This window comes from Cydia pomonella, chromosome 7 (genome assembly GCF_033807575.1).
Source record: "Cydia pomonella isolate Wapato2018A chromosome 7, ilCydPomo1, whole genome shotgun sequence".
NCBI lineage: Eukaryota > Metazoa > Arthropoda > Insecta > Lepidoptera > Tortricidae > Cydia > Cydia pomonella.
The window spans coordinates 20,905,130-20,918,111 of record NC_084709.1 but is presented as its reverse complement, the minus strand read 5'-3'; the positions used below and the strand labels follow the sequence as shown (position 1 = coordinate 20,918,111).

Sequence of the window (12,982 nt, the reverse complement as noted above, 5' to 3'; positions counted from 1 at the left end):
CTCTAAACAAAAACGGCTGTTTTAACTTTCGACGCCTAGATTGACGAATCCAGCCACGGAAAAACTATTATGATAATTATATCCTATTTGACATTTTTATGCTTTCTGCACCTTCGACTATCACCAAATGACCTACCCAGATAAGATTTGTAGGTGCCATAATTGTGTCACCCCCACAATTTAGACTAATCTAATTACACGTAAGTATTTAAATCCGTCAAACTACAACCGAACGTGCCAAACTAATATGATACAGAAGATTTAGACATACCTAGTAAATTACATACATATTACTAACAGATGTGCAATATGCATGCTCTATGTTATAGCTATTATTCGCTTAGTTAGCATTAGAAAGAACTGTAAACTAAATCTAAATGTGACAATTTAACTTGCACGGTTATTAGAAATGAGTAGGTAATAATCGCGATACGAGTATGAGTAATAATCTAATAACCGTTTTCATGAGGCCATCATGATCAAAAATCCTATGCTTCGGCGGAGTTCTTTCTAATCCAAAACGTGGGTATTACACGCAATTCTGAATTACGGAGGAGTTCATCATACTTACCCCTGTTTTCAACTTACCCTAACACACCTTAATCATTAACGGGATTTTTCCGACGTACTTATGTACATTTTCGTAAATATAATGCCTCTATAAATGACGACATATCAGAAAAGGTATGGGAATGAGTAATCATCATCATTATACTGTCCTGGCTGGTATCGACCTATCGACCAACTGTGCTGATTAATGAGAGCAACGTTCGTGAGCTCTCAGGTGGTTGACATAACCTATTTTAGCACCAAACGTAAGGCCACATTCACTGCAGGTCGGCACCTCTCCGACAAAATTGTAGTTTATGACCGCAGGTGACGAGTTTACCTGGTTATTACGTGCATGCTCATATTGCTCATTCTCATCGAAGCGTGACGAGTTCGAGCCACCCCACACTAGCCTCTTTCGACCGTCGGCATCTAGTCTAGTCAACTCTATGGCTGCTGCTCGACGCAACGTTGACGCAACTGCGCAGTGATGCCATTTTCCATAGCGCTAACTACTTGACTAGACGTCGAAGCTCGAAAAACGCTAGTGTGGGGTGGCTCTAACTCTTCACGCTTCGATGAGAATGAGCAATATGAGCATGCACCTTAATGACCAGGTAAACTCAGCATTTTCGAACAGAGTAATACTCTACACACTATCCCCCGCAGAACAAGCTCTTGAGCATTTCCTAAGTTTTGTTTAGAAATTACCTAACCGGAAAATTTGACTAAATAGTCGGGATTTAATAAAATCCTTTTAAACTTTACGAGAAGCAGCCAGAAATCTTGCGTCAAGCTTGCCCCTCAGCACGTCTCTAGACTAGGTCATGCTAAAGCTTCATTTGACGTAAATGCAATGCGTCATGAGCGCAAGTGACATGCGTATCCGCCAGCTGGGTTATGTTAGATCATCAAAGACCCTCTGCCGTGCACCGTATGTGCATTTGAAAACAGATCGATTGTGTATCTTATTCCGAGACAACAAGGTACAAAATCGAAACATTTTAAATAAGTATGATAAGCGTGAAGCCTTCACAGCTACGCAAGTCACAACGAATTAGCTGAGAATCGCCGTCGAACAAGCGTTGATGGACACGAGTATTTTTATCATGTCCTCGCCATTGACTTGAGGAAGTGTGATGGATCTGCGCAGCTCGGTGTTCGGCCTCCGACTGTTCATCGCTTTGGGACGACAACTTCGGAAGCCAGTAACTGAGATCTCTTGTAGTTACGGAACTTAAATTTTGATACATTTTATACTGGTTTTCTATCTTATAGCGATGGGAATTATAGTGGTGATCCGGTGGTTGTTTTCAATAAAAATGTCGCCGGTTGGAGCGACGCCGGTACGCTTTTAGCCTGGCCGCAGTCCAAAGTCGGTGCATACGTCGCTCTCATGTCGCCTAGCTCCAAGGTCGTCGCATGCACTTCTAGCCCTTTGAGGCTCTTACAATATAATAGCTGGTATTGCCTACATAGGAGTCTCGCAAATGTTTGCACCGCTTTGATTCATACAGTCATCCAATTTTAAACTGATCAGCCTATGCCAGCCAGCTATGAAAGCAGTCAGATAATCTCGTACAGAATCGTTTCTCGGTTGTCGGAGATCTGCAGCACAAAGAAGAAGACTAACACAAATGTGATTATTTTTTTTGATAGAGCATAACTTCGGTTTCGATTCGAGAAAGCGCTTCAGATCTCAAAAGCACAGTAAAAAAGATGGATTTTATTCTAGCTGATGGTATGTTGAATGCGTAATAATGCCTTTTGAGTTCTGCATGCGCTAGTTACAATTTATCGCCAACATTTTGATAATAAGTACGTGTTTATAAACGTTACTGAAAGGTTGTCCACAAAGCTTGATTTAAAGGTCTGGTCCTAGTGGTATTTCGCGAAGGAAACCATTATGAAAGCGCAAAGTGTGCTGGAGTCCTATTTTCGTTGGTTTTGTCATGGTAACAGTGATTTTATGAGTAAAAATTTATTGAAAGTATCTGATTCAATCCGTCCATCTAACACCTGGCTTTCTGTTTATATCTCTGAGGTGAGCGAACGAAACCAGAATGTCATGGCCCAACTCTCTCAACCTTCAAGTGTGACATAATAATATAATGAGCTATTTTCTTGCTTGGTATTTGCTAATTTATTTCGGGTGTCTGTATGTCATTTTACAGAAAATATTATGCGTAATTTCGTTGGAGCTTACAGCGAAAAAATGGCACAGTTTTGGTTGCTAAAATTACGCTTACGAAAAACGTTGTTCGTTTTTTATTTGTTATCAGAAATAACATTTTGTAGTCGTTGGATACGTTACCGTTATAAAGGTCTTTGAGGATGGGCTTTATCCATTATTAAATTCCAGTTAGCAGCAGATGAGCAGCAACGAAGTCATAACGATGATGAATAGATTAATAAATAAATATTTATTTATTTATTTAATCTTTATTGCACAAAAGAAAACCGTATAGTACAAAAGGCGGACTTAATGCCATGGGGCATTCTCTACCAGTCAACCTTTAGGCAAAGCAGAGAGATTGTGGGCGGTGCTACTTTAACAACAACAACCAAATATAATACAATAACATACCATACATACATACATAAATATACATACTTATATTTCTTGTAATATATACATAAATAACGACAAAACATATAGAGCTTACACATACATTATTAATTTTTCATTTTGCTAGCAAAGAAAGTACGTAAGGATTTTTTAAATGTTCCGTTCCAAAGACGGGCCACCTGCACGGAAAACGAATTCGACATGAACCCAGTGCGGTGAAGAGGGATGGATAGAGACTAGAATATTATAGGACATTATCACCCAAATTGACGAAACCCCACAGTAACCTCAATAAGGCTTGTGTTGTGGGTACTTACTTAGATAACATATGTAATATAATATATAAATATTTATAAATACTTACATACATAGGAAACAACTATGACTCTGGAAAAAATATCTGTGCTCATCACACAAACAAATGCCCTTACCAGGATTTGAACCCGGGACTATCGGCTTCATAGTCAAGGTCACAATATACCCACTAGGCGAGACATGTCGTCAAGACCATGAACTTTACTCGAAATGACGCTAAACCATTGATATATGATCGGTATTTTCCTAATTTAAGAACTTCACTCACGGATATCGCTTGAGTTGTATTTATTATTTTGGTGTTCACTAACGTGATTCCTTGTTTATGTCTGGACTGTTAGAGCTAATTGAGAACGTCGAAAATCTTAATCTCGCTGAGAAACACATCTGTATTTATAGAATCTGGAATAGATAAGTAGCTGGGGCGCCCGATAGACATCTATGTATTTAACTACGTACGTACCTAATGTGTGTACTCAACCCTAACAAACATCAAAGAGAAGCATGTCTGAAAAGTGATCCTATAGCGCCAATTACATATACACTTCCCGATAACGAGCCCGAAATCAGTCTCGATTTCGGGCCTGATAATTGTTTTTCGTTTCACGGAATATCACCACATCGTTAACAATATTTGAAATGTAAAAAATATTTTGTCTCTAATTGCCAAAAATATTCAATGTTTGATATTTCTTCTTATGAACTATTTTTTTACATTTCAAATTTGTTAACGATGTGGTGATATTTGGTGAAACGGAAAAATATTATATCTCGGGCCCGAAATTGGGTCTGATATCAGGCCTGATGATGTGTGGATGTACCTAATTGGCACTTATTACTGTTACAATTCTAGATTTCAGAAATATTTAAGGAATCATCGACATCATTAAAGATAAAGATAGTTTATTATTCAAGTAGGCATATTACAATGCACTTATGAACGTCAAAGATTATTACGATCTTCAGATTTATATATTAGCGTTCATATGCAAATCTCTGGTGGAATACTCCTTAAATATATGCCAAATATTTATTATTTACTTGACTGATTTGAAATAGAATTTAACTGACTGATTGTAATAAACAGAGAATTTTAATTTGACTGATTGTAATAAACATATCTGATATACACGTATAAGTCACTTACATTATAGCGTCAACTCTGATCGCATTGATTCTGATTTTACTTACTTTTGTATTTGGCAACAATTTACCTCTATAGCTAGGAATTTAAATAGTGGTGTTTCAACGTTCCGATTTTTTTCTAAAAACGAATAAACCAATATCCCTTTCCAGGTGACCCCAGGCACGCCGGCCGGCAAGGATCTCCTGCGCGGCGATATCATCGCGAAGATCGATGACTACGACGCCCGCGACCTCCGTCATGAGGATGCACAGAACCTGTTCAAGAATGCGCAGAACCACATTAAGCTTGTAGTGCAGAGGTGAGACTTTCTAAAGCGGGAGAGAGCGTAGATAAAGGAATACTAAGATAAGGGATCTAATACCGGTTTTATTTATATTTTAACACATTTTACAGAAAGGTCTTTTTTGTGGACAGTAGGTACAGTAAGAGTTAAAAATCCGGGTGCATAAATATCAGGGATTTCTTATTTGAGTCTCAAGTACTGAAAATTGTATCACGCCTGTAATAGAGTACAGGGTAAAAATTAGCTTTAGAGTCTTTACTCTAAAGCTAATTTTTACCCTGTACTCTATTACAGGCGTGATAACGACGCTAACGAGTTAACCATACGAATACAATAAAATTTGTATGACCCAGGTACTAATTTAACAGATATTTTTTGTAACTTAGTTCTCAGTTGTTACTATAATGCGTTTTATTTAACTAATTTGATAGTCCTTCGACCTTACATAAACACTATTTTAAAATATCAAAGAAATATACGAATGCTATTTGGTTTTTCGGTTATCCTGATCGCGTTCCCTGACTAAGACGTGTATTTGCTCACACACTTGTGTTGGATAAGTAGAATTTATTTACCTAGTAATAATAGCAAACAAAAGTTTGTTGCTATAATATTTTCTCTATATTATCTATCACAAACACTTCTTGTTATATTTTTTTCGTCTTAGTATTCTTTTGTCTGCGGCTGAGATTTAGAGCCCTATTACATTAGCAATGGGTCTCTAAATATAAGTAAAATATGACGAATGAAGATAACGAGGCTGCTATATTTTGAGTTTTGAAGCAATTATAAAGCTTGATCATAATCAGAGTTGACAGCAATAACTACAAGCTTTGACCCTGGCTGTTTGCAACGCTTCAAACATCGCACAATTTCCATCAAAACGTGACGAATTGGAAGCCAAGGAATGTGTCACCTTGATCGCAAATTCCGGCGATATTGAAAATAACTGAGGACAGGTCAATTTGCCAGATGGCTGATGTGTGAAGGTGACACTGGTTTACCTGAAAATTAAGATTAAGATATAGAGGCTAAAGCAAACAGAAACGTGTTCACTATAATAAAGAACGGAACGGGAAAATAGAATCATATTATTCGTTTTTTTTTGTAGGTGCAGAAAGAACTTCGCGGAAGAAATTGGGTATTACGCATTAAGTAAAGTAAAACAGGCATGAAAAGCAGTAAAATTTTGAAGTAAATGATGGAAACGTATAATGTGACTATTCGATTAGAATTATCATTATTTCGCCACTTAATGTTTCTAATTTCTGGTAAAACATCCACATGCTTATTTCTGAGAAGTTCTTTCTAATGCTTAAAAATAAAACTAATAAATTAATTCCTGTTTTGAGTGACTTACACTTAGTTGAAATTATGTCAAGCCTTAAATTGTGCTTATAAGGCCGTTTAAGACGTTGGCACAGTCACTGTCAGTTGGGCACTGTCTTCAAGTGAATACGTTTCAATTTAGCTGTATAATTCTAAATGTTTCTATCAAGAAGGATAACGTTTCCATAGTATTATTCAAGAAAGTATGTTCATAAACAAGATGTAACCGCAGGGGTGGATCCAGTTCGCATCTTTACTCACTGCCGCCGCGGGCTACCGGCGGCTATGTAGGCAGAGTTCCTACGCCCACCTTCTATCACGAGCTCGCTGAGTAAGCCATGCATCCTAGGTGTCGTTTGTACCTTCCGGGAAACCTAGGATAAGTTCTATAAACCAGACGTACTATTGAAAGTATTTGCTGATATTTGCCCCATACTATAAGTCCTTATTCGAATCTATTTTGAACATAGCCGTGGTAAGCATTTTCCAATTTAAATCCGCGCATGATTCTTTTTCAACCTGAACCTGCTAAATTGAAATTCTTTAGTTAAATATGATATTTTAGATATTTAAATAAGCGTTACAAACCTAGGTTAGGATCTATAAAGTAAACGTAATACTAAAATATTTGCTTCCCCATAGTAGATCTCCTTATTCAAATGTATTTTGAACGTAGCCATGGTAAGCATATCCGTGCTTCTCAACCGCATGATTTTCCTTCAATCTAGACCTGTAAAATTACTTCGTGAGACTAATTCAAATTTCGCAGATATTTACATAAGTGTTACAGGTGGAATAAAAACATGATGTCATGTTAATTGCATTTCGCGTTATGTCTGAAACATGCTCAAATGTAAACAGATGCGTCACCTGCGAATATAAATGGCATGCTTCTTTTAAAATGTTTCTGCTTGTAAACAGTACAAATTGCGAAGACAATTATGCGACACAAAACTAATAGCAATTTTTTTGGGTGTAATGAATGATGCCAAATGGCGACATATTTACAAATATTCAGTTTTCCTTAGTAGGGAGATTATTATTGAACTAAAATATAATTTATTTAAACTCTCTTCTTCCTCGCGTTGTCCCGGCATTTTGCCACGGCTCATGAGAGCCTGGGGTCCGCTTGACACCTTATCCCAAGATTTGGCGTAGGCACTAGTCTTTACGAAAGCGACTGCCATCCAAACCCAGAAGGCAAACTAGGCCTTGTTGGGTTTAGTCCTCTTTCCTCACGATGTTTTCCTTCACCGAAAAGTGTCTGGTAAATATCAAATGATATTTCGTACATAAGTTCCGAAAAACTCAATGGTACGAGCCGGGGTTTGAACTCGCGACCTCCGGATTACAAGTCGCACGCTTACCGTTAGGCCACCAGCGCTTTTTTTAAAACATAATTTATTTATACATTCCAACTATTCAAAGTAGTACGTTTCCTTCAAATGCTATTATGCTTTAAAATAAACTACAAACATTGCTTAAATATATTTCTACGTTTCAGAAGTAGGACATTTAATGTTTACATGTTACCATGTGGCCCTAACAACGCACGTTTGCATGAAATCACACGCCTCCTCAATGCATTTTTGTTTACTTTTCAGAGATCCATTATGCTATGAGAATGCTATTCGTATTAGTTATACCTATGTCTTAGAATTGTTTACAAGAGTATTTATTCTTGGATCAATTGCGATTTGTTTCTTTATACAAGATGGGCAAATAAGATGTATACATTTTGTTTTAAATTTTTAAGTATATTTAGTTCAAAGATTATTAAGTATTGTTTAAAAATATATTATTCAGGGTTGGCAAATACGTGCGGAACATAATGTCGGAAATATGTCCACCAGCAGTCCAATCCAAACCGTGTCCAATAGCAGGCCCTTATCATCGCAATTTTCAGCATTTATTATCTTATCTTATTTATTATCTTATCTTAGTAAATTTGTGTCGGATAGTGTTTAAATTTAATTATCTTATTAGCATAGACACGTTATTTTAGATAGCCCCACAGAAATAAGCCAGGAGCTGCAAAATTTGAGGAATTTTGGTGTCAACCACTGTCACTTTTTCTCGAAATTAACCGAACAAACAATGTGAAACAAGCATTTGGGAAACAAATGCTTTCTGAATAATATATTTATGAAAAAATAATAAGTTTTGCACTTAATATAATAAAAATTTAACAACAACGCATATCACTCTTATTTGCCCAACCTGTACTTATATACTTACTTCAAAAAGATTCTTCTGTATTTGTATTTACTTATTGTCGTTCATTTCAATGTCAACATTATTTATAGTGTTGTTGATTTGCCCTTTCATTGCGCAATGTGCATGGCCAAAGAGTTATTTGACTGTAGAAGAAAAAGTTTAATAAAAATCGTTCCCTCGAGTTTTTGAAACTGTACTAGATGGCATTGTTCGACGCCATGTGTTTTATGGTAACTGAATTTTCAAACGTCAATTTTAAACCACCTGACCAGTTACCTACCACATAATTTGCTGTACAGTGCCATCTGAATCAGCTGCCATATTCTAGGCACGATATTTCTTAGACTTTACACCTCAACTCTTTGACGCTACGCTACGTAGTGGGAAATCAATACGACGGCCTACGGCGTAGCACTCAATCGCACTGAAAGAGTGAACAAGGGGACCAAAAATGAACCGCTCAGACCTATTTGTGTTGTTGATTGGCGACAATCAAAATGTTAACTAGGAGGCCGTGTCTGATCGAATATTTTGTTGAGGTATGATGATCTTGACACAAAATTTGACCCACTTTAACTCTAAAACTTGCGATTACGTTGTGATTTCTCAAACTTTGTTTTTGGGGCCCCGGCACTTCACACAGTATCAGTTTGTTTGCCATTTTCTGTTACCATGTTCATGTCACTCACACCATGTGTAGGGACGTGGACCGCGAACAGCCGCGCAGCGCGTCCTCTCTAGCGCCGCGGTCGCCCGCCTACATTGTTAACTCGCCATACAGGTATGTTCATTTTTCCACAGCATAGCAACGGCCTCACACAATATTTTAGCTGTTTCTTTACAATTTGGATATATTTTACTGAGGCTTTCACAGACACAGACGTGTGTAGACACACACAGACAGAGTTGCTTTGTAGGCGATTTCATCGCTAGCATAGTTATCGAGCCTTTTGCAATTTTCGCAAATAAGCGCATTCGCGACGCGTTTATCAAGATGAGGAAGCCTTCGGGGGCCTAACAAAGATAACAATCGTTTGCGCGACAACAAACGCTTTCTGTCTCTCTGTCACTTTTCCATAGGTATTTAGCGTGATATTAGTGAGACAGATAGCGTTTCGCAGTCGTTTCGCAAACGATTCTCATTCTTGGTTAGGCCCCCTGAAACTTCCAAATGTCAAAGATTACAAGTTGTTAAAGCGACTTCTGTTCTTTGTGGCCTGTGACTTTGGTTCTGTGTGTTCTAGATTGAAATGCTATTAGTTCCTTTTTAGACTAGTATTTTGAAATATTTGGAGATTTATGACATAAGTATTACGCAGCACTGCAATTCAATTATCTTTAAGCGTAAGCGTTGTTTTAGATCTATGAGGTAGATTAAGAAGTACATTCGTGTTGTCGTTATAATGTATACCACCTCATTGTACAGCCTATGTCTCATCAGTATCGAATGTGACATTTGTGAAAAATGTATATTTTAATTAACAATTAAACAAAACAATTGTTCACACACAAACATTTGTTGGCACACATTTAGATCTCTCACATTTCAATGTCGGATTCCTTTAAAACCAATGCCCTTGTGTGTGATGTCATTGTCATTATATAAGTCATCATATTGAAAACAACGGTCAAGATCATTTCTAAATTCAAAAACTGAACATACAAAATTCAATTTATCTTAGGCGTCCGCTAGCTGGCGCGGTTGCACTGAGCGGTTGAGCGGGTTAACGAAAAATAGTATGAGCAACGATGACTGGCGCGGATGCGTGCGATGGTTTTTACCCACAATGTCACCCGCTTGCGTGCGCTCCGCTCTGTGCAGCCGCGCCAGCCAGCTAGCGGACGCCTTTTGTCAGGATTTGCGAGGTTGAATCTCGGGAAAACTATTTTAAATTGTGTATTAGGATCTCTGGAATTAGGATCTTCGATGGTGGTCGATCTAACCTAACCTAACCCACGACAGCGAAGGCAGAATAAAAGCTACTTTTTTCCATTTTTATGCATTGTGGTTCCGGGTCATTTTGGAGACCCTTAAAGTAGAACATACAATTGCGCGTTACGTTTTGCTACCACGCCGCTTCCGCCTATCAGCAACGTTGCGTTTACCTAATACCGTATTCTAATCAGTATGGTCGATCTTTTAGACATGCTTTATTTACTATGTAGAAACTAAAACGTACCTTTTCACAGAACTCCAAGCCCGATGCCACCGACGGCGTTCCGACCAGAATCGCTTCCGCGCACCCCTGTACCTCAGCAGGGCTACGGGCCCCAAGGCCATGGCCAGCAGACCTACCCGCCGCAGTTCGAGGGCGAGTACCGCACGATGATGCTGTCGCCTACATACTCGTCACGGACAGACGATACGCTGGATGAATCTTTGAACAGCCAGGTTAGTAACTTAGTGTAAAATCACTTTAACCCGAAAGCTTCAAGTAAATCTTGCCGCTGACGCTTGCAGCATCGAGTGTAAAAGTGAAAACTATGTTGAGTGAAAACCTGTTCGGGTCACAAACGTTCTGGAAATGAGTATCTTTCCTGTAAACAATACAATAGTGAACATTTTGGTAAAAAAAACCTAAGGATTTTATCATTTTATCATGTACCGTTTAAGAAATAGGTTTCTAAAGCGCCTGGATAGGTCCAGTGAAAAAAAATGCTATTTGGCAAAAGCACTTGTTGACGTAGGTAATATTGTGTCTTGTTCTTGTGGCGTAACTCCCAGTTTTCCTCCATCATCTGAGATTCAGCTGTTCATCTTTCGTCTATATCACAATCCAATATCAATTATGCTAGTACTTGTAACTCCGCTCGTACCATCGTCCATATTATTAACTGACATGTCCTCAACCTTATTGCAAAGACATACGGTCCACCAATAGTAAGTCATGTCAAAAGTTGTTAGTACTCTGCACAGTCGCATGTACAATATTCGTCATATTTGATTTGAGGCCCTGCCAAAGCAGCGGCTGTGTCATTACTGTTGCACTGTCTGAAGCTATTAAAATAATATTATGTTATATGACCGGGAGACGAATTCTACTCGTCTTAGGCCGCGTTCCCACTATGTCGTAACACCAGTAATCGTACCGTCCTATATGTGAACGCCTCCACAGGCCACGAGGCACGACTCTCTGTGTAGGAACGCGGCCTTAGTTACATTACAGCTATCATAACATAAATTCCGATAAATCTCGTGTAAATGTCCATGTCACCGAAGGGGACAATCGTTTTGTATGGCAAATGGATCCAATTCGTATCATATCTATCCATTTATGGAAATTCATATCAGAGTAGTCGTGCTATCAACCGTTGCATTACCTAGATAATCTTGCCATCATTTTTGATGATATTTAAGGTGGCACCAAATATACTTTCCTTTTCGCACTAGATCCAAAAGGACTGCTCTCAAACACAGATAAGTTTTTGACAAAAAAAACCTTTTTGGTTCTTTCCACAGACAACTAATACTCATACAGACAATTCTAACAACCCCTGACACAATTCGTTTGTGTTGTTTTATCACAGAGTTCCCATGGCCACCTCCTGTCTCCATCATTAAATCTGCTCCACGTCATCATAATATTGCATTGTCATCCGATTTACATATGTATGCAAAATTTTAGCTCAATCGGAAACCGAGAAGTAGTTCAAATTTAGCTTCCAAGATTTATCTTCCATCGAGCTAATCTGATAATGGAGACAGGAGATGACCATAGGCACCCCGTGAAGAATTAACGCAATCAAATTGCGTTTGGGGTTTTTAAAAGTGTTTCGATGAGTATTCGTTTTCTGTGGTAAGAAAAGTATAGTAAGTCAGACCAAGATAAGTTGGCAGCGATTTTACAGCCCAGACAGTGCAAGTGTTGTTGCAAACGTCAAACTTCTACGAAATTATGACGTTTACTTAACACTAGCACAGGCTGGGCTATCAAAATGGCTGCCAACTTAGCTTGATGTGACTCTAAAGATTGTACTAAAAAGGAAATGTTTGCCAAAAACTTATTCCCAATGTTAAAGGAACAGAAAGGTACGGTGTTTCACTATAAAATTTTATACTCTCGCGTTTTGTACACACACTTATTTAGTGCAAAAACATCGGATATAAATAAATAAATGAAATTATATCGCGTTAGACCCAGTTATATCTCTGAGTATTTTACTGTACCGAATTTTGGCAATAACCTGCATGCGGTCATGTCACAAACTTTGGGTGTTATTTTCCATTTTGTATAGTTTGTCGGTTTTTCACAATACGGGTCACATCGTCACAAGTCTTTATAAAAATTCGAATAAATTGTATGACAAGTCATCACTTGTTGCTTGAAAAGAAAACAAAGCGTCGTAGGTACACCACGGGTGGACCCGAACTATTTTAGCGTGAGTCATCCATAAGCCTAAGTCTAGATTCTCCTATCCACCATTTTGTATAATCATGTCCTTGGCGTTTACGTGATATAGGTTAACACATACGTCGCCCTGGAACCGCGCCAGCGCTCCATTATATCTAAAGATACGTTATTAATTAAACCGGCCCACTCTGACGACACTAACTTATGATCACAGACTATTT

General features: G+C 38.2%; 1 protein-coding gene across 9 annotated transcripts in view; it reads left to right on the top strand.

Annotated features, from left to right (window-relative positions):
- LOC133520126 (PDZ and LIM domain protein 3) overlaps positions 1 to 12,982 on the top strand; it is a 38,922-nt gene that overhangs the window by 10,561 nt on the left and 15,379 nt on the right. For 6 of the 9 annotated variants that reach the window (XR_009799704.1, XM_061854463.1, XM_061854460.1 and 3 more), the window contains 4 exons: positions 4,730 to 4,878; positions 6,425 to 6,523; positions 9,110 to 9,190; positions 10,600 to 10,801. Coding sequence is in view for 8 of the 9 variants with exons in the window: in XM_061854463.1 (XP_061710447.1) it covers positions 4,730 to 4,878; positions 6,425 to 6,523; positions 9,110 to 9,190; positions 10,600 to 10,801 (531 nt within the window). In the remaining variant the exon portion in view is untranslated. The remainder of the gene's footprint in view (positions 1 to 4,729; positions 4,879 to 6,424; positions 6,524 to 9,109; positions 9,191 to 10,599; positions 10,802 to 12,982) is intronic. The other 3 variants (XM_061854461.1, XM_061854459.1, XM_061854462.1) reach the window with 3 other exon arrangements.